The sequence below is a fragment of the Atractosteus spatula genome, chromosome 8 (assembly GCF_055471065.1).
Source record: "Atractosteus spatula isolate fAtrSpa1 chromosome 8, fAtrSpa1.hap1, whole genome shotgun sequence".
Classification (NCBI taxonomy): Eukaryota; Metazoa; Chordata; class Actinopteri; order Semionotiformes; family Lepisosteidae; genus Atractosteus; species Atractosteus spatula.
In genome coordinates this window covers 33424866-33452104 of record NC_142713.1, presented here as the reverse complement: position 1 = coordinate 33452104, position 27239 = coordinate 33424866, and the positions used below count along the sequence as shown (strand labels likewise).

General features: G+C 37.6%; 1 protein-coding gene across 2 annotated transcripts; it reads right to left on the bottom strand.

Annotated features, from left to right (window-relative positions):
• Positions 1–975: 975 nt before the first annotated feature.
• On the bottom strand, positions 976–27239 carry rpap3 (RNA polymerase II associated protein 3). Of its 2 annotated transcripts, none has more exons than XM_088923452.1 (17): positions 27086–27239; positions 26074–26263; positions 25282–25428; positions 24465–24581; positions 23544–23671; positions 22324–22445; positions 21673–21743; positions 21452–21586; positions 20417–20544; positions 19390–19511; positions 18756–18826; positions 18501–18617; positions 7291–7508; positions 6270–6465; positions 5996–6093; positions 4450–4550; positions 976–4127 (listed from the first exon to the last, which is right to left on the bottom strand). In XM_088923452.1, the coding sequence occupies exons 2-17, from the start codon at positions 26227–26229 to the stop codon at positions 4042–4044; spliced, it is 2013 nt and encodes a 670-aa protein (XP_088779578.1). In that variant the 5' UTR covers positions 26230–26263; positions 27086–27239; the 3' UTR covers positions 976–4041. The 2 variants fall into 2 exon arrangements, with proteins under 2 accessions (XP_088779578.1, XP_088779579.1); XM_088923453.1 differs by having other exon boundaries at positions 18501–18614.

Genomic DNA, 27239 nt, shown 5'->3' with positions numbered 1-27239 from the left:
AGTTGGAGGCATATCCAATTGTCAGGAAAGTGAAAACATTCTGGGAATGTTGAGTGGGACAGAACTATCCGCAAAAACCTACAATTGTGCCTTTTTTGTATATATATTTTAAAGGCAGTAGATATGGATAGCTGTTACATTTTTATTAGGGTTCACAGTTCTTTGACTAGTGAAACAGACATATATTTATCTTATAGGAAACACCTTTCACCGCCTTTCAGGTTTATGGTTTGCTTCAAGAGCCGCCAGTCTTGCTCATGACTTTGGTATTGAATATTGCTTAGCTCATTCCATCGAACCCGAATAGGTTCTACATTCTTCTCCCGAGCTACAGTAGAAAAATACAAATTCTCTTGGACACATACTTAAAAGATTACCTTTTCTGTTGACTTGACATCTTATATTTGCAGTGCCTAGAGCATTACAATAATAGTGCTTCCAAAGAACTGAAGTTAATCATGGCCAGTGTTCAAAATGAAAAATTCCTTATTTTAAAACATTATATATGAAAAAGTTTTGTAATATTCTTGCAAACAACATTAAATCACGCTTGTCCCATAAGAAATCAAACAAGTACTTTAAGCTATTCCAAAACTAATGTAGCCTGGTGAACACACCACCATTCACTCTGAATCCTTCTTTCTTCAAAACAAATCTAAAAATTTAAAAAAACTATCATAATCCATTATCTCTTTACAGTCCAAGATCTCTCTCTAAGCAAAATAAAGAGACTTACCATTTAATTTCTTCACAACATTGTGAATTGTAAACTTAAACATTATTGGTATTTTGAAACAATGTAATATCAAATAATTATTAATGTATTTATTAGGTACTCATGAATTGAGCTTTTGTTCAGATGAAGATCCATACCACCAGAGGAGACACATTCAGCAAATAATGAAGAAAGCAGAGTAGTGTGAAGTATGACTTCCTTCAAATCCACAACTAACTAAAAAGTATGAGGAGAGATGCTCAGGAGGCAAGATATTTATTTGTTGCAGAGTCAAGAATAGGCAAGATTACAGTTTGATCCCTTTGCAACTACTATTTAAAAACTCCATTAGTAATTTAATTATAAAACATGATGAGTTGTCTCCCAGTCGATACATAATTTCATCAAAATAATATTTAAATGTATTGTCTAATGGGCGCACTTACATGACATAGGTAAATTATAGTAGTTAACATTTGTTATCAATAGGATTGTTCAAAAGGGGTCTACAGTGAAAAGCAGAGAATTGTAGTAGTATGTCTTCCACTGTTGGAAGAAAGACAAACTATGTATGCAACACATGCTCTGCACTAGATGACTGTCCTATGGTATTCAAGTCCGGAGACGCATTTACCTGTTCACCATTCTCTGATTTGTACATACCACAGATCTCTGTAGCTCATCTCACAAATAATCAGTAGGAATCACGTTTGGTGAGTAGGGCATTCATGGCAAAATTGTCACTCATCTTTTAAGGAAGACAAAATTTCGTAAACACTATAAGGACGTGCATTGTTCTGTTGGAATGTTGTAATCAGGATTAACCTGCATTAAGGGTAACAAGTGAGATCACAAGACTTGATTAATCTAATGAAATGAGGTCAGGTTGTTATCAATCACTACAATTGAAGTTCTGTAGGGACTTGACACTTCTACCCAGGCCACTGTACCTCACCATTAGTCTTAGTGAGAGGTCATAAAACATGCTATTCCAGATTGTGGTTTATCATTGACAGTGTTTGGCTATAATGCAATGCCCTGTTAAAAACTGATTGAGACTGCACCAATTTAGTCTTAGCTTCCAAAATACATATGGCATGAAAGCATGTTTATCTTGCTGAAAGGGACATTTTAGTATTTTTTTTTCTGGATTTTCACCAGCCTTGATATTCAATAGGTTAAATCAACTCTATTACTAAACTCTCCATTTTAGTGCTTACGCAACTTTTAAAGTCACTGTTGTGTATTACAGTCATGAATTAATAATTAATGAAAACGATGCCAAAGATATGTAACTAATATCCAAAATTCATACATTTATTAACGTATTTATCTAGAAGCATGACTTCACAGCAATTCATTTCTTTTGATTACATAAGAGTCTATGAATTAAGTGAAATATTTAGTCATCAAATGTGCTTCTCGGATGGTAGAGGGTGTTTTATTTTTCAGTGTCATTCCCCTACACATCCACACACTACTCAGTTACTACTTCACGTGGCTATGGACACTCCTGTAATATAATGAAAAGTGTTGGGTCCCCAAGCCATTCCTGTATAACTGCATAGATCTTCACCAGGTTCACTGATGTTGCAATGTATTTTTCTAGGCTTTTGTTTTCTAAATCTGCTTTTCAGAAATCAAGTTGTCCTGAGTGTGTAACCAATCCTGTGTACTTAAGCCTTAAATTTACATATTTATAAAGTTTCTAGTTCAAGGCTTTGTTCTTACCTGCAATACTGAAACTCTAAGCTGGCCTCACTGTATCAACAGCCTGTCATTTCATACTTATACTTTGAATAATGACCTATAAGACTTAATGGATTGGGGCTCTCCAGGTCAAGGTTGGAAACCCTGTTGTAAAATATTTTTAGTTCAAGTTTGTTTTCATCATTGTTATGCAATATAACTGGATTAACTATTTTCATCTTTTTTTTATTAAGTCACCTTGAATAAAAGATCATCAGTTAACATTTTTCTGTGATATGGTATCTCAAAACATCTGTACACCAGGAAAAAATCTTTAGAAGAATCACTCGAATGACTGTATACACCTCATAAAGAAATAGAATGTTTCATGTCCATGTTATTTCCTATTTCTAATTCTTATTCATCACCAGCTTTACAAATATTTATCGAACACATTGCATAATTAATCATTTACAGGGAAATTACCACGTGTCCTAATTTATTAAAGCTTAACTCCATTAAATCACTTTGAAGTCCAACACAATTTCAAAATATGCCATTTAGAAATAATACATTGTGACTATAATTTGCTATGGTGGAATTAATTTTAAATTGCTAATTTTTAAACACCATCTGGTAATTTTTGCATTAGGTTGCATAAGGCTCAGTCCAAGAAAACATTTAACTACCAACTTAAAAGTAAATGTGCTAAATATGTAATTACAGGATTCTCACTGAACACATGAATGTTTTTATTGCTGTCAATACAAAAAGCCTGCTCTGAAGAACCAGTAAAACCAAAAAAGACTAGATAACATCTACCCACCACTTTTTTTTATCTTGGATAACATGTTCAACTGACTATATGAGCTTTAAAAGCACCCCAAAAGTTACAGCTATAGCTACAGCAGTGCTACATGTACTTAATTCTGCTGTGGGTCTCTGCTGCATCTGGTCAGCAAAATCCTGAAGTAGTAAAATGGCAAACTGCAGGTCAAACTGTATTAACTAAAATATGCTGCAGGTATTATTTTGCATGGACAGTTTTAACCAGAAGTGAGTGTTGCCATAGTCAATACTGTTTAATTAAGAGAGTGATAATGCAACACTAAATAGATGCTCAAGATTAGAGATCAACTTAAACCTTTGACCTATCAAACACTGCAATTTACATATCATATATGTGATTACAGAACAACTATCAAGCAATGGCAAATTCCAAACCTCATACTTTACTGTAGCTTTTTGTTTGCCAGGAGCTCCTTGCTTTAACTCAATACAAACTTGCCAACATGTATGGGGCTTTTACTTGCATTTGTCATGTGGATTTAATTTATTTAATCCAGACCTCAAACTGGGTATGTACAACAAACATCACAGCGTTGTAAATCCATAGAACAATAATCAGTTGAACACATAAGGGTAGACAGAATAGTAATCAAAATATTTAGACTTGGCAATTTCATATAAAAGACACTGGATATCTTTTGTATTTTGTTACATTATCTGAAATAGTTATGTGCAAATATTTTCAGTTGCTAGGGCTCTTCTCAACAGCATGAGAGGTCAATTGTTGACCACACTTTTTTTAAAAATAAATGTTCATTTTGTTGATAACAGGCTTGTATTAACAAACATCAAAGACCGTATTTCTTCTTTAGGGATCTGACTGCTTCATTATCCAAGCCACCATGAAGAATAGAGGTGAACAATTCTTGTACAACTGAAAAAAAGGGAAAAAAAAACGTAAACATTTTGCCACAGCTTGTGTCTCTTTCTCTTGGAATGACCATTTAGTTAATAAAAAAGATATATCTGTGTTTTTTTCTATGAAGCTGAGGTAAAGCATGCTTTATTGGTCACAGAAAAACAGGACTTATAGAGGATAAGAATGGTTGAAGCATATAAACAGGCACAGAGATCAACATACGGTAAAGAGCACTGAAGACTGCTAATCACGATAGCAGACAAAAAAGGCTTCTGTTTTGAGATGAACAAACAACATTTTACTTTACTGAAAGATGGTTGCAAAGAAAATTGATTACCTTTCTTTTCTGCTGCTGACATAAACATGACTGCCATGTCAAATCGTCTCACTTCCGCCAGGTTCTTTAGAATCTCAAAAACAAGGATTGGATCTTCATACCTAAAATACATGAACATAAGTTCAATGTATTTGAGCTTTTAAGTGTGAATAACTACAATTATTATTTACTAATAGAACCTATACACTGGGCTGCAAAGAACAGTGTTAAAATATTTAGCTGAATATTGGCTACACATATTATGTATGGTAGAGCATTCCGTTGTGAGTTATTTCTTTTATTGGGTTCTCATTATCTATTTTTATGACTTAGATGAAGATCTCATCACATTTTAGGTCAAATTTATGCAGAAATTCAGAAAATTCTAAAGGGTTCACCAACTTTCTAGCACCACTATATAATACTGCTATAAACTCTAAAATTATTAAAAGCACAACTGGGCATCAACAGAGTGACTGTCAACACCATTTGATATTTGTAATTAATTAAGAAAAAAGCTTTAGAGTTAATTTTATTTGACATTACAGAGTATTTTGTGTTGAACAGTGGTACAAATTCCCGAATAAACCTATTATGATTCTATGATGTAAGAAAATAAAATGTCAAAAATGCCAAAGGGGGTGAATACTTTTTAAAAATATGCATGGTACAGAGAGTTGTGCAAACTGAAATTTATTCAGGACCAATTTGATATGCTTTGATTGCATTAGCATCATTACAAAATAGTTAAATGATGCCAAGGAAGAATAATAAAGTGATTGCTAGGGACTGCTAACACATTTGGAATAATATAATGCAACTTCTTTCAGTAACATTTTTAATTTGTGTGTCTCTTATAAACAGATGAATGTTAAGTAACTAAAGAATAAACACAGCTAGTTTTACCAAGACAGACCAAACTGGACAAAAGTCTGTTTACAATATGTAAGGGTTTCTGTATCAAACAGATTTCTAGGCATAAATAGGCAGATCTCTATTATGTATTTTCACACTATCAATATTTAAGCTAATGGAAACAATAATTCCACAGTGTTAAAGCAAACATAACCTCTTGCGATTACAGCTGTGAATGACCCAGAAAAGCATACCTAAGACTGCTTGGATTCCAGCTACAGTACATTGAAATATTTTTTGTATGAAAGAAATACACTGTGGCAGCTGAGTTTTTTTCACCCTCAAACATATCCCCATAAATTAGGCAGTAATGCCCCTATGAGTATCTCCTGGAGTTTAGAGATTGGTGGAAAATTCCTGTTTGAGAATAATCTATGTTGGCAAGAATCTTTGAAAAATCTTTAGTGAAATCACTTTGTCTCAACAATAAGGTTCACATGGATTATTCATGGACATTTTGACAGCAATTTTGTTTACATATGTAGATGCAGGTTAATTCAAAATAACAAATTTGCATCAATAAATCTATTAAAAATGTTTACTAGGATGTATACATAACAGTAACCATCCAACTTTTGCTTTCAATATGTTATGGTGAGATACATTATCAGCTAATCAAATGTAACTTATATTTTCTGAAACATTGACTTACTTTATGTAAAATGTTTGGAAAACCTTCAGAATCTGGTTCAGAATGTCAGGTTCCAAAGACATCTCAAAAATTTTCGGATACATGTTTGGCTCTATTTGCTGGAAAAAAAAAGTCACTTGTTTCACAATACAAAATTGCTTCATATTTGACTTAAATCTTGAAAGCTCACTAATGATTTCATTTAATCTGATAAATTCAACAATGCAAAGCAAAACAATACAAAGGACTAAATTCTTTTAAATATATTTTAGCAGTCTAGAGAAAATGAGAGTACCTTCAAGTACTTATAGATCACATCTGGGTGATTTTTCAGCTTCCTCAAGTCTGCTTCAAGTTGAAAGCAATTTGCAGGAACAGGAGGAATGGATAAACACTCTGGTAAGGAAGAATGTAATCCCTTCTGATCTGTTACATTTTCCACATCAGAACATTTCTCAGCTACCTTCTTCACATCATTTGTGATGGGACTTCTGCAAAATAAATAATAGAGAAAGACATGGTCTGAAAGATACTGATTTAAATCTTTATTCACAATAATTTCTTATACATGTTTCTTTGTGTTTATTTTTATTAAATCTTTAGCTTCTCATTCTTCGCAGAAAAATCACTTAAAATATCACCAGACAACTCTAACATAATGTGAAAATAACCCAAGATCAAAAAATGGTTAGAAACAAAGCCATTACAGCCTGACTTCCTTGTTTGGTTACAAGCGGTTTGTTTATCTGAAGTTCTCATCTAGCAATTTCATAAAGCATTAAAGGGAATCAGCTTCAACAATACGTCTATGTACTTTTAAAGAAATACTTTAATCCATTTAATTAACTTAGCACATTATTGATTTTAGTCTGGAGAAACGGAGCTACAAACATCTTTCTGTTGGGTCATGGTAACATAAGCATATAGATCAGTAGATTTCTGCAGTTTGTGCTTTAAGAACTAAATTTACTACAGAAAATTGAGCAAAATAATTAAATGAAAAGGCTCAGAAAAAAAAAAATTGGTGGGAATGCTGTCCCACTGCAGGATCAGAGTTTGACAAGTCACATTGTTTTTTAAAATATTAATAATGATTTTTTGTTCTCTGAAGATCACCTCCATTTTCTCAACATAACTACATGCATTAATTTAACTATTTCCTTAAGAGCTATGTAATTCATCTTTTATTTCAGGCATGTATTTGATACCTTTCAGAACAAATGCATCTTTTCTCTTATTATGTAATTTTCCTTAGGTCAGTGTTAAAACAGTCCAGTTCAGGACATGAACATCAAATGAGAAAATTAGTTACTTACTTGTCAGTGGAATGTGCAGGAGAATCCGAGATCTCCTCTATTTTAAGCATTTTAGGACTAGGAGCACATTCCATTGGTACAGCTCTTCCTTGGCTTTCACTCACTACTGTTCTAGACGAGGATGTTGTTTCACATGCTGCTGAGATAGTTGTCATTTCTGTCCTCTTAGAAATGGAAATCTCACCAACTTCTTCAATAACCATTCGTCTTAGGGGTTTCTGAACAGTGAAATATATCAAGTTGAAAGAAAGCTCAAAATCTGCTTTATAATCAACACATATTGTGGTATTACTAGAACTAATAGAGTAGATGGATGGGAAAAGCAAAGCAGTTGTCATTATTTTGTTCCAGTAATTTAAAGACGTATAGATTTAGAGACAGAGGGAGGCCTGGAGTGCTGTGGGTGGTATAGTCCAATCCTAATTGCCCAGTGCCTCTATTGTAGCTGACTTTAGAGGTCCTTTGGGTGGAAACTTGGAGAGGATACCACCAAAGACAGGATACAGTAGGAAAGATTGATTCATTTAATGTTCTGAAGAGTTTTTAAACAATTTCAACTAATAGTTTCAACAAGACCCAAAACTAATCTGGAGGAATCCTGACAAAAAATAAAATATTATGTTATAATGTTGCATTTAATTACACAGAAAACTAATCTCAATATGCCAATATGTAAATCTCAACCCATTACATCTGTAGCGGCGAGGCTTAATAATAAGGCAGAATTAAGTGTTTCTGAGCTTCCCAAATGAGGCCCCATTTCTCTGTTCATCTCTGTGGTGCAGCCACAGAGAGACCATTAGGGTGATTTAAGGTTTCCTAGGACAGCTCCCAAAGGGGGGTGCACTTAGCTAAGCCTGGCTATCATGATCAATGGTCATCCACTGGCGCCTATCAGTCTAGGGAGTGCCGGATGGACATCTGGACTGCATTACTAAGTGTCAGGACTAAGTGACTCATAATCTCACCTTGATCAACCAATCAGGGACTGGTAGGGCTGAGTAACCCACGTGGGACTCTGATGCCCATGGAACTTTCAGCCAATCAACAAGCTGAAGTTCCTCCAGGTAAAAACAGGCAACACAGGCCTGGAGATTGAGATTCAACAAGATTCAGATTCAACAAGATTCAGATTCGGGAGATTCAGTAAGATTCTGGAGAGGATTCTGTGGACTGTTCTAAAGGGAGTTCAAAGGAGAATTCCAGGGCAGGACGGCCCAGGAGCAGAAGGCTCCCAAGGGCAGGACATTCTCGCAGCGCGCCTCCTGACCATCCCGAGACTCAGCCCGGACAACCACGGAACGGCCAGTGTGTCCGAGTGCCAGAACTTTCCTTTGTTCTAAGAGTCTAGAGTGGAGGTTGCCAGAGAGTAACCAGCAGCAGGCCTCGTGGACAGGTCAGAACTGTGGACAGCTGAATCACTATTCAGAACTAGCTCTTCATCAGGAACGAACCGGTCCTCTTCCTGACTTGCTGGGATCCACAGTCATCTTTTCTCCTGTGCACAAACTTTGCTAGTTAAAGCCAACACTAACTAGCCGGTCAGTGAGCATCAGCAGCGCACCGTCGCAAGCCGCACAGCACAGCCTGGCACGGAGCCAGAGAGCGCGGATTGGACAGCAACAAGCCTGCAGCTGATTGTTTGTGCCTGCAGGAGATCTGAATCCCCAGAAATTGGATGAGTATTCAACTTCAATGCATTACAGCTCGAGAATTCAATTGTTATCCCAACCAGTTGATATCAATTTAATTCCTAAGAGTTATGTACTTGTTTTGAGTATCTAATGTAGAAGTTGTAACCAAGTTCACTTTACGAAACGGTCTTAATGAATGATATACTGAACGTATGTCCTCTTGATGTGTAACACTTCGTAACTGATTGAATATATACCTTTTGTATTCTGATAACCCTCTCGATAAGATCTGTTAGGTTTACATGCATATTCTATGTATTAATAAATGTATCCTCGTGTATTAGTACCTGTGTGTGTGCGTTGTTTGAGTTATGTCGCATGGTTGGATTCTAAAGCCATCAAAAGAATCAATTTTGTGATTTACTGCTACAATTAATAATTGTCTCAGTAAATGCCCAAACCCTACAGAACTGGTGCCTTCAGAGAGCCACTATGATTACATATTTGGCGTCCCTGAACGGCTATGAAACACTACATTTATGGCGTCCCTGGCACGGGCGTGGCAAGACTGAAATGAATCAACCAAGCGGAATAATTCAATATAAAACGCCGCGGGTTTCATACACGACAATACAGTGTGCTGAAAGCCGAAAGGAAAAAAGTTCCCCTTGCTCTTTAAGCAGTGCTTGATTGTTTTGTGATCTTTTGCAATCTACCGGTTTGATTGCATACTTGATCTTAAACTGTGATTTCGTACTTAAAAGTAATACTCTTTAAGTTTAACGATGGTTGCTAAAAGGTCTGAATTCGAGTCGCTATTAAGCACTCTCTCTAGCAGCGACAAGTCTGACCACGATCTCCGTCATATCTCCGTCAGCGGAGAAGCTAGGAGAATAAACCTCCATTCTCTGAGAGAGCTAGCGAAGGACATAGAGAGATTTGACCCCGCAGTGTCAGAGAATAATATCGAGAGTTATATTCAAGACCTCAGGTATAACCTGCAGTTCCTGCCAAACGCCACAGAACAGGAGAAAGTGTTTCTGGTCAGGAAAACTACCAGCAGAGCTGTACATGAGTGGATGGCTAGGCAGATGAAAGAAGTCTGTAATGACTTTGAGCAGCTATGTCAAGCACTTATCGAAGAATACAGTGCGTTTATTGACCCGACTGCCGCGATAGCCGCCGCTCTTAACATTAAGCACGAGAGAGCAGAGTCCCCTCGCGAATATTACGAGAGACTTAGACGAACTTATTTTGCAGGGCGAAATGATGAGGGTTGCGAAGAGAACACACATTTCAAGGGTTTATTCATTGCGAATCTCCATCCATCAGTCAGAAAGATGATCTTAATGCATACAGATGCACAGACCATGAAAATGACTGATATTAAGAGATTCGCGCAGAAAGCCTGGGAGTATGATGTCCAAAGTCGCTCTGAGCAAAAAGCTGCTAAAGCGACTGTGTTCGCCGTCAGAGCCAGCAGGGTTAATTCCCCCCTGCTCGAAGGAGCACAGGCTCCTGAGCTGGCTAAGCCCCGTTCCAAAGCACTCACACAGGACCGCACCCAGCGTCCTAAGTGCCATGAGAACACCGGGGAAGGGAAAGGGCTAGAAAAGGCTGAACAAAAGGATTCAGTAGCCACCCGCCTGGCCAGGCTTGAACAAGCTTTATTAGGACAGGGACAACCGCTCCCCAAGGCTGCCGGAAGCGTGAATGAGCTGATACTCTCCACTGGAGGAGGCGGAGACCCGCCCCCTCTCCCTCCCTCAGTCTATCTGATTGAGCGGAAGGGTTCCTGCCAGGATGAGGTCAGCCACTCCCAAGCGAGTGCTGACTCCACCCCTGAAGTCACAGAGCAGGCAGTAAAACACGGAGGAAAAGCAGGAAGCTTTTACCTCAAGGCTGCCATGGGAGATGTCTTACCCAGTGAGACACTGATTGACACTGAGGTTGAAAGGTGTTTGATGTCACACGGCAAGCTCAAACGGGTTGAAAAAGAAAAGGGCATGCGACTCAGAGAGGAACCTTTGGTGGATCACCAGAAAGGCAAAGTGTGGAAACAGGTCAAGGCTCCTAAGCCTTCTGTACAGAAGGAAAGGGGGGCCAAGAGGCAGACTGTGCTCACACAGTGCCCACCGAACACAGAAGCCTATGTGGAGATTCCCTCTGTTCCCTCTGGACAAGAAATAAAAATATTTTCTTGTTCCCCGGATATACAGGGAAGTCGTGTCCCGGCTGAGGTCACAACAGCCTCCCTGCCACAGGAGCGGTGCTCCAAGCAGCCGCCTGATCCACCAGGTAAAGCACACCCCTTTTACATCCCTAAAGAGGAGCAGATCTCCCCACCTGGCGATGAAAAGGAGCTTTCCCTGTGCACCCTGGCACCCAAGAGGGGTCAGGACCACCACCCTGCAGTGGTGGAAGGGATCCAGATGGCAGGAGAGCAGGTTGGTGATGTAGCCCTCGCCCTTAGCCCTGAGAGGTCCTCTATTAGTGAGGATCTGCTTGAGCAGCTGTCACAGGGCCACCGCCAGGTGCCCCTGGTGCAACATTCACAGGTTAGACAGGAGGTCCAGCTGGACGCTGAGACTACTGCGCTGTGGACACACCTGATCCCAGATGCCGATTCCCTCTGCTGTGACCCAGGGAACCTGCAGTCAGGTAACATTATTTCTCACAACTACCAGGTAGTGAGTGAGACTGACCTGATTGTTCCTGCCTCGACAGCAGGGTTGCCAACACACCCAGTCCCCCAGAAGGGACAGGGAATGAAAGCCGAGCCGGTTTTCTTACAGCCACCAGCTCAGTCTGTCAGTCTGAGTCTGACCAACAGTGGTTCACCCAGACTGGAGCTGGATGGTCAAGCCACCCGCCTGCCAGTGCAGGACATCGCAAAGAGGGGTATCAGAATCCCCGCCTGCACTGACATGGGCCTGGTGGGTGATAGTAAGTTCAAAGACAATGAACTAGCTATCCCAGTGCTGGGGCAGCTCCCTGAACCCCTAGCGAGGGAAGGGGGGAGCGAGCAGGTGTCCTACACCCACGCCCAGCGAACGATTGTAAACATGCCGATAGAGGGATTCCTCAATCAGGAAGTGTGCACGGTGGACCGGAACAGTGAGAATGGGGTAACAATCTCAGATCACTCAGGTGCTCCAGATGACCACTCAGCCGAGGGTCAGGCATGCTCCACCGCTGCACCGCCCCCTGCAGGTTTCCTAGAGCACAGGCATGAACAAATCGAAAAAGTAGATGCCCTGGAAAAGGAGGAGCAGCATCAGCAGCTGCGTCAGATCTCCCCAGATTTCCAGGATGTTGGTGCCCAAGATGCCACATGGCATACTGAGAAAGACACCATGTACACGCTGCGCCAGCTTAGAAAGGCGACAGTCACTCAGAAGGAGATGACTGGGATCAGCCACCCGAAAAGACTTTTGGGAGGACTGATTGCTGCCGCCACTGTTGCACGTTTGCTTTTTCTGGTAGGTTTGTGTGCTACTGGCACTCTCACCCTGACTGCCCCAAGAAGGCAGGTGTCAGAGATACCAGAGGGTAGTGACAGACTGTATCGACAGCATCAAAAGTTGGAAAGCTTAGGGAAAACCCTACAGGCAATTTCCTATGCAACAGGGTTAAACCTTATTCCCCAACCAGTGGACATGATTGTTGGTGTTATACAGTGGGTTTATGCTTGTGTGCAACAGGCCAGAATGTTGACACAAGACCTGTTAAGGGAGCTTAGTGCCACTGTAGCCAGTCTAACCACGGCACAATTCCCAACCCACTTGATTCCACTCTTCTCAGTAGAGGAGTGTGTGACATTAACCCCATCGTTCATAGCTCACCCAGAAGGCAAACCAAGATTGAATTCGGTTCCAAATCTTGAGATGGGTATGGCTACCAAAGCTATCCATTGGCTGTGTCTAAACGATTCACCAATGAAGGGTGTAAAGCTACTAACGAGCAGAGGAAGGTTAATGAACCCCATGAAGAGCAGGTGGGAAGTAAATGGCTGGTCAGCACACCACGTTTAACTGACACTGTGACTTGTGACAGGCATGATGCAGCTACCTAATAAAACAGTTCCTTTAAGTTCCTGAGGAGGCCATAGTACAGCATGGTAACTTAACACTGTACGGTCTAGAACCAGACAACATAAGACCAAACTTGAGGTCATGGATGCCTTCAGATGCCACACTAAGGAATTGGATAGAAATCCAAGAAACAGTAAGCCCTGAAGAGGTACAGGTAGTTTAGTTTGCTTTAATGGAACAAACCTCCAAACCACCCTAGCAGATACCCAACACAGGTGTTGTGGTTTATCGGGGGGCTGGGAACAGGAACTGTTGTTATTGTAACACTACTGCCAGGTAGCTGGATCATGACTGACAGTGTACTCTGAATGATGTACTCTCACATCAAGATGTACTCCGGGTAGCATGAATGAGTCAAAGGTAGCATGACAAAAGAAAGGAAGTGACTTCTCCCCAAATATCTACCACAGAGGTATCAGATATTGACAGTGAACTTCCTGATGTGTAATTCCTAGACTTAGATAATGTCTCCTACCGTGTTTATACATACTCCAGATGTTATTCATCCTGTTTGTATCCAATGCTGGTTCTGGTATGAATTCTCGAGGAGTAATGTGGACATTTAAGATTAATGTTCTAATGGCAAGGGACATCACTTAACTCTGTTTTTGTTTTGAAGGCAACAACGCCTCAGGACCTCGTGACCTTCAAAAAGGGGGGATATGTAGCGGCGAGGCTTAATAATAAGGCAGAATTAAGTGTTTCTGAGCTTCCCAAATGAGGCCCCATTTCTCTGTTCATCTCTGTGGTGCAGCCACAGAGAGACCATTAGGGTGATTTAAGGTTTCCTAGGACAGCTCCCAAAGGGGGGTGCACTTAGCTAAGCCTGGCTATCATGATCAATGGTCATCCACTGGCGCCTATCAGTCTAGGGAGTGCCGGATGGACATCTGGACTGCATTACTAAGTGTCAGGACTAAGTGACTCATAATCTCACCTTGATCAACCAATCAGGGACTGGTAGGGCTGAGTAACCCACGTGGGACTCTGATGCCCATGGAACTTTCAGCCAATCAACAAGCTGAAGTTCCTCCAGGTAAAAACAGGCAACACAGGCCTGGAGATTGAGATTCAACAAGATTCAGATTCAACAAGATTCAGATTCGGGAGATTCAGTAAGATTCTGGAGAGGATTCTGTGGACTGTTCTAAAGGGAGTTCAAAGGAGAATTCCAGGGCAGGACGGCCCAGGAGCAGAAGGCTCCCAAGGGCAGGACATTCTCGCAGCGCGCCTCCTGACCATCCCGAGACTCAGCCCGGACAACCACGGAACGGCCAGTGTGTCCGAGTGCCAGAACTTTCCTTTGTTCTAAGAGTCTAGAGTGGAGGTTGCCAGAGAGTAACCAGCAGCAGGCCTCGTGGACAGGTCAGAACTGTGGACAGCTGAATCACTATTCAGAACTAGCTCTTCATCAGGAACGAACCGGTCCTCTTCCTGACTTGCTGGGATCCACAGTCATCTTTTCTCCTGTGCACAAACTTTGCTAGTTAAAGCCAACACTAACTAGCCGGTCAGTGAGCATCAGCAGCGCACCGTCGCAAGCCGCACAGCACAGCCTGGCACGGAGCCAGAGAGCGCGGATTGGACAGCAACAAGCCTGCAGCTGATTGTTTGTGCCTGCAGGAGATCTGAATCCCCAGAAATTGGATGAGTATTCAACTTCAATGCATTACAGCTCGAGAATTCAATTGTTATCCCAACCAGTTGATATCAATTTAATTCCTAAGAGTTATGTACTTGTTTTGAGTATCTAATGTAGAAGTTGTAACCAAGTTCACTTTACGAAACGGTCTTAATGAATGATATACTGAACGTATGTCCTCTTGATGTGTAACACTTCGTAACTGATTGAATATATACCTTTTGTATTCTGATAACCCTCTCGATAAGATCTGTTAGGTTTACATGCATATTCTATGTATTAATAAATGTATCCTCGTGTATTAGTACCTGTGTGTGTGCGTTGTTTGAGTTATGTCGCATGGTTGGATTCTAAAGCCATCAAAAGAATCAATTTTGTGATTTACTGCTACAATTAATAATTGTCTCAGTAAATGCCCAAACCCTACAGAACTGGTGCCTTCAGAGAGCCACTATGATTACATATTTGGCGTCCCTGAACGGCTATGAAACACTACACATCACAGCAATTGAATCTTACAGTATATAAGGTGTTATAAACTCTAAGCTATAATAAGTTCACGACATTTGCAGAGAAAAAAAAAGGTATTAAGGGTTAAGGGGGTTATTTTATTTTCACTAAGAGCAAAACAACTGTTATTTTAAGAACCTAAGAAAAAAAGTTAACCAGAACAACTACTATGTATGCATGGATATAATTATTTTTATTATACACCGGAAAGCATTAAAGAAGGTTTTAATGCCACCAACACTAAGACCATTTAGATATTTGTCTAAAAAAGTCTTATATGACTTTAAACAACATAATCAACATTAAAAGCAAACCAAAGAAAAAATCTCTGCAGCCAAAACGCTGATTATTTGCCTCATTTTATTGAGGCAAATACTTAATCAAATCAGTTTCTTTAGATTTTTTTCAAAGAGCCATCTTCAAGCACTTCACTGATCAATATCATCACTATATTTACATCAATATTTCAAAGGGTACTTCTAAAATGCTCTTCTAATTAAAAGAACAACTCAATTAGCCAGGGAAGGTCTGATTTTTCTCTTATTTCTTTTTTAACACCTAATTGATTTTTGTTTCCTCAGCTTGCTATTTCAAATGAAGACACATTAACTTTTAGTACTCAGTTATAATTCTCAATTCAAGCAAATAGTTTTTCCTTAATACAAGAAAATGACTACATACAGTACATGAAGAGAGTAACTCAAAACACAAAGTGAAAACGCATGCCAAATTGTGTCAGCACTTTTAGCTCCAATGTGGCATTTAATTTAACTTCTAATATCTACAGAAGATCAAATACACCACTATAAAAATTAAGAAAATGCCAAAAAAGAGATAAACAACCCAGCAAAAGTGATGCAGAAAAATTGAAAGCTTCCTGTGGAATAATATGAATGTGAGGAACATGAGCACTACTCCTCAGGCCTTAGGATCTATTAACTATAGTGGGTGTTAGTGTTAAACACAGTCAAGGTTCTTATAGTACTGAATCCTGGAACTTACAAATTCATAGTTATGATTTTTATTACAGAAATCCTTTTTTTGTTTTAGGTTCTCTGCTATGGCACTGCTATATCAGTTAATTTTCCAATGACAAGGGGTATCAGGTGTGCCTCGAGTTCAAAACTGATTCTCTATTTCTTATTTCATAAGTACATTAGGATAAGTTATGGTCTGTTTATAAGTCTAAAGTGGTGAGATTTTGCGTTATTTTCAAACATTAGGCTTCGAGACAAAAATATTAAGAAATTAAAAGGTCTGTTGCATCTTTGCAAACAGTGGAAACTAACCCTGGACACTGCATCTATTGCAAAGTTTCCAAGCATTTTTAACCTGATACTGTTCTCTTTTTCTTGCAGAATGAGGGAAAAGGTGTGTAAAACAGAAATGCACAATCCACTTTTCAATATGATTTATACATAGGGATTTTCCAGCCAAAGGAAATGTTTATTTTGCACTTCAAAGCAACAATGCTTTGCCTGCAGCTAAGAGTTTATTAATTTGATTGTGGTTTTAAAATAATCTGACCATTACGTGTAGGAGGTGTTTATAGGAACACTGCACACATAAATACAGTCACTCAATATTCATTAAGACAATGATATTTTTATTCATGTGCTCACTAACTGCAAGTGTGTAGTAATAAAATATTAAATAGTTTAAATAGGTTCTCTTAAGGTTAATTTCGGCAAGTCAATTTTAAATACATTAAGTTATTATTGGTATTATTGCCAGACAGCTTTATCCAAGTCTAGTATTAAATGTTCTGCTCTCTTTAACTATATATATTAGAAGCCCATTTCAATTGATTCCAAGTTGTGAATAACAAACATTATATAGTCTATAATTGTGGGTTTCATTTATATATGATAATTTCTCAAGACACCAGTTGTCAGAGATAGGTGTTGTTTTGATGAAACATTTCCTTCACCTGGTAATATTTAACTGGAAGATAAATAATCTAAATTGCAGGTGCTATAATTTTATTTGCTTTGTATTCAAATGGAAATGGGGATTTCAGAAAAATATACCAACATATTAATATCTTAAAGACTAGTGATTCTGAAGTGCTGTACAAAACTGCACACTTTTGTTTTATTATGAAGAGAACATTCAAATCACTTTCCTTCTTTCCTTTTTTTTTCCAAATTCTACAGCAACACAGCACAAGGACACCTTTACCATCATTTACCACTGGACAATTCTATATGCCTTATAATCATAAATACATTTTAAAAAAACAACATCCATCACTCACAAAAAATAGGAATATGTAAATGGAAACTATGTACATGGTTTGCAAACTCTGTGTGAAGGTATGATGGCTTACCAGTAAGTGATTAGTTACATGTAATTATGTTTACATGTTCATGTTCAGATGTATGATTTTGTCTTCTATTATATCTTTTTGTTTACCAACTAAAACAGAACAGCACTGTCATTTTTTTCATGCATTCCCATCTCTTTCCTTAGCCTAATCTGTATTATTTAACCTACTTTCAAGATGATGATGCCCATAAGCAACGGCAAAAGAGAAATGCTTGGCCTCATTCATGACTTGTGAGGTTTAATAATGCACAATTCAGCAGAGAACTGAAGATTAATATTTGAAAGGTATGCACAGAGGTGGCTGTGAAAAGGTGGCTACTCTTTTTCTACATGACTATCAAGATATTTTTAGTCACTAGGACAAAGACTTCAAATTCTTGGATCTAAGGATTGGGAAGGTCATAAAAAGATGCACAATATTATTTAAAGGAAGAGCATATGCATTATGTAAAATGAAGACATATTTGATCTATTTTTCTATATTGTATCTAATATATAAAGATATTTATTGTTTTTAAAGATATATGTTTGGTAAACTCTGGTATGCAGCAGTGTGAGGTACTGTCTAGGAGTCTGAGCAGATAATTAAGAATTTGTGGGTTCAAAGCCCAAGTTGAACATTACCGTTGTACCCTTGAGCAATGCACTTCATGCTGCTTCAGTAAAATACTCAGCTGTACAAACAGGTACAAATTTAGGTACTCTGGATAAAAGACTTAGCCAAATGAATTAATCATTTATTAATTTAAATACTGGCATGCATATCTGATGTTTCGATTTGCAGCCTTTGAGATTAAAATGGTAATGTACCAATTAAAAGAAACAAAAGGAAGGTCACGTTTTCCCAATTTTAGTCTTCAAAATAATGATAAATGAATGTTTTGTTTAAATTTTAGAGCTTTAGCTGTATCAGCTAGTAAATAATATATCTTTGGGGAATTCTACAGTGTGTTTTATTGGGAAACAATAGATCTTATTTGCTGATGCTAGAAAAGTACTTACTTTTGAACGCAGATTTGGTGGCTTATTTATTGGCTGTACAATTCTTCTCTGACAATCACCTTGTATGTTCTGTTCTGCAGGCTGATCTTCTGATATCAAACCTTTTGCAACCATCTCCTTTAACAGAAAACAATATTTTATTTCCTTCTGTTCAATGTTTTACCTTTTTCCCCAAATCTAATGGTTCTTGACAAAGACAGGTCAATTTCAGATTTACCACATTAGGTTCAATAAAAAGTATACATACATATGTACCTTTTTCATTTTCTCGAGTTCACTCATTGCTTGCTTATTCCCTGGTTCCAGATTCAAAACTGTCTCAAAATCTGTTAAATAAAATAACATTTGTATTGAACCCTTTGGTGTTATTCAATACTAAGCCCAGAGGATACTTCCACAGATTTCATCCATTATGCAAAATTTATTGATATACTACAATTTTCTATATCAATAAATAAATACAAGTGCCTATTAATGAGCCCTTGTGAATACAAAGCTTTGCCCAACAACGACCTTTAACACCTTAATAGTTAGTATTACATTATTTTGATCATCTGGAAAACACATAGCATTTATTAGAATACTTCAACAGAATATAGGCCAGGAAAGATTACATGTACAATTAAAACACTGCAACTACAAGACGAGGGTTTGTTCAATTGTTCAGTTCAGAAGTACAGTAAAAGCAGTGTTATTCAAACTGAAAAGTCTGGGTATTTACAGTTGACAACTGGATTGTGGCTGCAGAGTTGTAAGAAGACTATGTTGTGATGCCGGGATAGCACTGACTACATTATATTTATACCTTTAGTACTCATTTCAAGGATCTTAAATTTCACAAACTCTATGTGATTATTAAAAAAAACAACAAAAAGCACAACACTCCTACCTTGTTTGGCTTCTTTCAGCTTTCCCAGTGCTAATCTTGCACTCCCTCTCCTGGCAAAAGCCTTTGTGTAAGTCGCATCCAGAGCAATGGCAGTGCTACAATCATCCTCTGCCTCTTTATACCTGTTTGATACAAAAGTTATGAAACCAATTGAAATACTTTGATATACAGGAGCTCTGAAGTGAAGTAAGGAACACAGGCATAATCCAGACAAGGCTGGTTTAAATCCAGACTATTTCTTTAGTTGTGACCTGGATGCCCAATGTGCTGCCAGGGCTGGGTGAACTCAGATCAGCAGCAGTTACCACTGTGACTTTCCAGAGGACTGTAGCCTTGCAGTATCATCAGTAGGAGCTGCATCACTCAGTAGATGTAGTTGATGTAGACCATACTCCTCAGAATCTCTCCCAGCCCCAGTATGGCAAGCAGGGGCTTGCACAGCTACTCATAATGTCATCTTGCAGCCCAAAGCTTACAACCATGTTTATTCACACCCATATCACAAGGCAATTTCAGAAACAAGGAAATAATGAGAAGCTGTCAAAGCTACTGTAAAGGACAAATAACTGGAAAAGGACTTTTCATATTAGGAAAAAGCTGTTACTCCTTAGTATGTACTGAAGCAATGATGGATATGCTCCTGACTAAAAGTTCAAATGAAAACAATGTTCCATTTAAGGTACTAAAACACATACAATACAACACTTACAACACCTTAGCCCAGTACTCTCAGATTTTAAAAGTGTTCTATATGGAACAATTTAAGAAGTCCACGGTGCATGTTTTCTGATATTTATTAAGTCATATATCTCCTACATGTTCTAGAGCAAACTGTACAAGAACTCAAAAAGAAATATAGAAGATTCCATACTTCTGAAATTGTAAAGCAAAATAGCTGAAATGCATACATGCTGCACTTATTACCTGTTCTGTAATGTTAAATTACATTGTGAATTCAATGAAAACATGAAAAGGCAAGTATTGATAACAATATTAAACTGTGTTTCCAAGGAATAGAGGAACTTACTTTTCCAGTTTCAAATATGCCATGGCCCTGTTTGCTGGCAGAAGAGCATTGGTGCCATCTGCTGACATTCCTCTGGTGTAGCACTCAACAGCTGCTTCATACTTTCCTTCCTTGAAATAACCATTACCCTGAAGCACAGTTAAATTATGAAAAATCTAGATTAATCTAGACGAGCAACAAAATGCAACAATAAAACATACAGATGCTGCCTTTGTTGCGTTTGATTGGTTCATAAAAGGCTAAATACAGAATCTACCAAAACCTGAGATGTTTGCTGAATCTAAAAGGTACAAGGATCAACATTAAAAGATGAAAAGTGATATTATGAAAAATCTCCATCTATGAATTGGCTTCATCACTCTGCTCTCCTCCCCACTGATAGCTGATGTGTGGTGAGCGTACTGGCGCACTATGGCTGCTGTCGCATCATCCAGGTGGATGCTGCACATTGGTGATGGTGGAGGGGAGTCTCCATTATCTCCAAAGCACTTTGAGTGGAGTGCAGGAATTAATTAATATACTTCATATGTCTGCGGTTCACTCATTCCCTTAGAAGGCAAGGCCAATGCTTACTGCTAACTAATGGTACTAAAGAATCATCTTCATCCCATACTGCAGCTTTTCTTTTCTGTGGGAGGGGCATCTTCTAGAATAAAAATGCTCCCTAGTTTTTCACCCAATGGTTTCAAGAACATGACAATGCTGTTATCATGCTGTTGAATCCATTGGGTAATATCATAAAGATGTCTGAGCCAGCATTTTCCACCTCCATCAACCAGCAGGAGATGGAGTTGACTGACTTTGCCGAGAAGGAATGGTGCTGCACTCCTCCTGAAGAATTCGAGACATACAAGAGAACCTAAACTCCAATATATTATTTAATTCCTCCTTATATGAATGTGGAAAAACCTACAGCAACCAGGATTTCTGGCATACACAAACTACAGCTAAATAAAGCCTTTAATCTAAATGTTCTTTTTAACCAAATTTGACGAAGATCCCTAGAATAAATGCATTTCAGATAATAATACATACAAGATCTTTTTGCATTACAGCCTGCTGTTTTGCTTGCTCTTCTTCAATCCGTTTCTGCTCACTCTCATCTACCTGTGGTGCTTCATTCACTAATGTTTCTTTTTTGTTTGGTTTTACTTCTTGGGAGCCCAAAGCCTACAAATAAAAGTAAAAATGGTTTTAGTATTCATGATTTTTACATCAGAGCCATAATGAACAGCAAAGGTAATAAAGGTAAACACCTCCTTTATTTTCTTCAGCTCATTTTGTGCTTCAAGGTTATCAGGATCCAGCTTTAGGACCATCTCATAATCTTGAATTAGAAAAATTGAAGAAAGATTAAAAATTATATGCCATACAAATCTTTAAAAAACAATTTGATATTAAATAGACTTATGGCATCTTTAATGATATTAGCAGAAAACGTTAACCTTTGGTCAATTTCAAATAAATGGATATACTGGAAGTCACTAATCAAATAATTTCAATAGATTTGGCACTTTACTTTTCTAAGAACTTACTGAGTTTTAGCAAGTTCAACATTTAGATCCAAAATAAATCATTCTTGCCATTGTCCTTCAGCCAAGAAAAGAAGCAGGATTTTTTTTACTGTAAATTTGAGTGAATACACTTCCAAATGAGCAAATTTAACTGGACTGCTAGGATAAAGTTACAAACCTAAGAGTTTAAGAGTCTTACAAACCAACCGACCCAACTTCTTAGATGAATTCAGAAAGATATATTACAAATTACCTATAAAACACTTCAGAGCTGGTTTAGAAGTATTACAGCTAATCATTTAATTAAAAAATTAGGTTACATCACAAAATTAAAACATATTCCACCTCCATGCACTTACACTGTGAATGTTATATGCGAGTATGAAAACTCACCTTGTTGAGCACCTTCAAACTTCTTGAGTGCAAACCGACATGCCCCCCTTCTGGCATAAGCCTTAATATAGTTTCTGTCCAGAGCAAGCGCTAAGTTACAATCAGATTCTGCTACAGCATACCTAACAAAAGAGAAAAATCAAAAGGCTCAAAGTACAACTTCTGGTGTAACAACTGAAATACACAACTGCCTGGATTGTTAGGAAACGGTTTCCAGATATATGAATAATTATCAGAATAACCCAAACTGCAAACATAAACATTCTTTTTAGGGTGGATTCTAACTTAGAATCCCACAAATGAACAGGTAAATGTTCATTTCATGCTGAAAGGTTATGAAAAGAAAAGCAATGTTTTGGCTGTGGAGCGGGGCGGGGAGCGGGGGAAAGGATAAAGCAGTAGAGAATGGGCTTTGCAGCCTATGCATGCTGATGCAGCTACCTGCTCGAATCCCACAGACGATAGCTTTGCACCATTGGCTCCTCAGCCAAACACAGAAACCAAATGTTTAAACCTGCAGTTCCTCTCGTACTGCGCAGGATTACTATTGCAACAACACACCATCAGTAGGGTAAAACTAACCTGTGTCTAAACCCAGCTCACATTTCCTATTAGAGGGTGAACAATCGGCTGAGAAATACACAACTGCCTGGATTGTTAGGAAACGGTTTCCAGATATATGAATAATTATCAGAATAACCCAAACTGCAAACATAAACATTCTTTTTAGGGTGGATTCTAACTTAGAATCCCACAAATGAACAGGTAAATGTTCATTTCATGCTGAAAGGTTATGAAAAGAAAAGCAATGTTTTGGCTGTGGAGCGGGGCGGGGAGCGGGGGAAAGGATAAAGCAGTAGAGAATGGGCTTTGCAGCCTATGCATGCTGATGCAGCTACCTGCTCGAATCCCACAGACGATAGCTTTGCACCATTGGCTCCTCAGCCAAACACAGAAACCAAATGTTTAAACCTGCAGTTCCTCTCATACTGCGCAGGATTACTATTGCAACAACACACCATCAGTAGGGTAAAACTAACCTGTGTCTAAACCCAGCTCACATTTCCTATTAGAGGGTGAACAATCGGCTGAATTCTGCTTCACAATGATAGGAAGAGCCATCTAACTAATTAAGGACTACTACATTAATTTTGCAAGATGAAATGTTTTGATCAAATAATGTTTCTCTTTCAATATTGCAGAAAAAAGAGCATACTTACTTTTTTAGTCTGAAGAAACTGGTAGCACGATTTGTGGGCAAAACTGGATTATATGGATCAGCACACATACCTCTTGTATAGTACTCTATTGCCTCATCATACTTTCCTTCTTTAAAGAATTTATTCCCCTGAAAGTATATTAAAAAGCCCCCTAAATAATATAAACAAACTTTAGAGGAACATTGTAAGGTATATTTGATTTCCAGTTAGTTTTCTACACTAAAAGTATTAATAGTTTTCTAAATGCAGAAATGTTTTCTGCCAATATCACAGATTACTGTAGCATGCATCTCTCAATACATAATATAAAACACAATAAATTATGTATTAATAAGTAGCTACAATCACAAACTTCACACTGCCAACATTTTATATTAAAGAACTTTACATTAAAACACATTTTACTTATATTTAAAATACATAGAACTAGCACAAAGAGACCCAACCCAATCATTTTTAGAATCAATATGCCTTCATCACAAATACCATAGATCCTTAATTCAGGTGTCATTATTGAGGATAATGAATTAACAAACAATAATAACTGTTGAAGAGTTAGAAACACACAAAATATAAATCAAATGATAATGAAAAATGTGTTATTATTATAATAAATTACCATTCTACTTTTATCTAGTACAATTTCACTTGTTGCTAAAACTTGAATGATTTTCAAAACAGTCTCATTAAAACTAAATATGTAATAGGACAATCTGTGTTAGGCAATTTTTTTGGGGTGTTTTGTTTCTACTCGGCAGCAGATTTAACTATAAAATGTTTAAAGATTGTTTATGCAGGTCAGAGAACACCTGTAGCTAAATACATATAATTCATATAGAATTTATTATTATATATATACTTGAATTAATACTGGTTACTAAAAAGATTATGGCATTATAAATAAAGAGACTTAAAACTCACTTTTTCCTTCTCAGAAAGAGCTTGATCCTTGTCAATATGAATCCCATCTTCGTCAGAATCAGATTCATGAGATTCAGCTGGACTTTCTTCTTTGTCTACTGATTCCATTAGTTTATCCTAAAATTTATGTATGAAATTATTTCTTTAGGTTAAAATCACAAATTAACGACAAAAGATTGACGGGAAAATAATATTGTCATGGTTTGTTATATTATCACATATTAAAAAATACATTTTTTAATGCTACAAACATTTAACATTAAATCACTGTGAATTAGCTCCATTGCTGTTTTTCTTAAGGTTTTATACAAGATTAATTCAGAAATAAGTCATGTCAATAAAAGCCATTTATAACATTTCTAATTTTATTAATGTATTCTTAAGAAATACAAGACAATTCATGATATTTTATGTTAGTTCAACAAATGCTGAATAATTTTTTTAATCTATCAAAAGTACTACTAGATGGAACAAAGGTTAATCTAACTCAGCAACTTCACCACAGCAGGTAAATAAACATGTTAGAGTTTTTATATCACCTAATATAAATAAAGGAAAGTATGGAGTTCACTATTGTATTTTTCAGTGCCGAGGAGAGAAAAGATATACAGTTGTTCACTGTCAAATGTGAATGCCGTGAATCAAAAAACGTGGATTTTTTCTTCGGTTTTCTCAAGCACATCTTGCTCAATAAGAACATCAATCAAATAGATCTCTGAGTAAAACAGCATGTTCTGATATTTGGAAAATCATATAAGAATATTAAAACATAGATGACACATGCTGAGAAAACAATGTTAGAATGAGATGAACTTACCACATCCAATTTTTCCCATGCCACATAATCGCAGGATTTTATTCTGGATGCTTTCTTCTTTTCATTCTTTGCATTCTTGGCAGCCACTTTGCTATTTTCTCTTTTCTTCTTTCTATATTCAGTATTTCTAATGGGTGGCAAATTTTCCTAAATCAGATGTAAGAGTTTAGATTTTCTAATATAACTCAACATCTCAAAAACAGCACAATCAGCAGGTTATTGTTTCTGCTGTTTCTTTCTGCTTGTACTCTCATGGTGGAAACATGAGGACTGCATCATCTCTAACCAACTTCTGGGACCTTACTCTCATCAGATTTGTGCACAGTATTTTACTGGCATTTCTAATGTTTATGGTTCTTTTTATGTATTCTGTACCTTGCTTGATCATTATTCTGTGAGACACTGGTGTATTAACAGACTGGTTTAATTCTACATCATATAAGCTATGTTTCTACTGTTAATATTTTAGAACACATTATTTAAATGGAATACATAACATTCCTGGATAAGGGGGATGGCTAAATATAGCACATACACTGTACACTATTTGTGAATTTATACAATACATTATATTTCAACTGCAAACATCACAATGTCTCATAAGCTTTAAAATTTTATTTTGCAAGTAAAAAATTATTTAAAATGATTGGATGAAAAATTAACATGAAACCTGATAAATGCTTACATTCTGAAGAAATGTGTTCCTGAGAGATTACAGCAAGGCACCAAACAAGTATATCTGAATGGCTGCCTTTTATTTGCATTTTCTTCATTCTCATATGACAAACTTACTTGTGTAATTTCAACACCACTCTCTCTCCTCAGTTCCTCATCTTTCTTCTTTATGTCCATTTCCCAGCTCTCCAGCTCTTTCATGAAATCCTGCAGATCCTCTGCATTTTGTCGCATTTGAAGCTGCAGTTCTATGGCTTTATTTTGAGCAGACATGCTAGTCCAACTGATTTGATGCAAGATTAAAACACTGTAAAGTTACAAAACACAAAATTAAGGGGGCACCAAAACATTTTCTTCTTAAATAAATTTAAGGAATATGTAGCAAACACAACTGAAGCCTTTCCCGTATTTTAAAAAATGTATCTTGAAAATGTAATAGGAGATAGCATGTTGTGTTGTGTTTATGCCACAAACTATTATATTCAGAATTCATAAGTCTGTCCTATTAGGAATCACAACCACCTTGTCTTCCCTCCTGTCAAACTCAGCCCAGAACACTGCACATTACAGTAGGTTTAAGATCGGGCAACTAGGACACTCAGCGCATTCATTTCAACCTATTTTCCCCTTTTCTGCGTGAGATTATTCAGGGTCAATCAGACTCTCATGTAAAACACGGGAACTGGAAACCGAGAGAAGTAACACCTGCCCTAACATGCAGACTTTCTTAATTACAACAATACAGTCATTTAAATCTACCTAAAATATGTATGATAACTAATAAATGTATCCTACTTGTTTGCACAAAAGAAAAGTATTCACCGTACAAAAGGTTGTATAAAACCATGCCTTAGCTTTTAAAAATAAAACATGAAGGTAAGATGTCCGTGAAACGTATAAAAATTCTACGAGCTTAAAAGTCAGGCTGGTTTGGCTCTGTGGTTATATACAAATGTCATAATATGACCGTGTCATATTATATCAGCAACAGCTCTAATGAAAACTTTATACATCATAAATCAGTTGGTCTGTTTTTGGATATCTGGAGGAGAAATGCATTTTAGTTCACTAGATAGCACGCTGATAAATTGCCTCTACAATCGACGATTAATTCAAATAAATATCGTACCTGTAGCGGGTACTATCCGTATATGTCTATATAGCGTAGGGGAACAATCGGCCACAGACGAATAAGCAAATCATTAAGTTCCTCGGTTATTTTTACAGCACCTGGCTAACGATCGCGTGCAGCGCCATAACAGCAAATCCCAGCAACCTCTGCG

What these genes read in the sequence shown, in the direction of transcription:
- rpap3 (XM_088923452.1), bottom strand. Translation starts at nt 26,229, where the DNA reads ATGTCTGCTCAAAATAAAGCCATAGAACTGCAGCTTCAAATGCGACAA. An exon ending in GTGGTGTTGAAATTACACAA is followed by an intron (nt 25,429 to 26,073) that starts GTAAGTTTGTCA and finishes CATCTGATTTAG; the next exon opens with GAAAATTTGCCACCCATTAG. An exon ending in CATGGGAAAAATTGGATGTG is followed by an intron (nt 24,582 to 25,281) that starts GTAAGTTCATCT and finishes CATAAATTTTAG; the next exon opens with GATAAACTAATGGAATCAGT.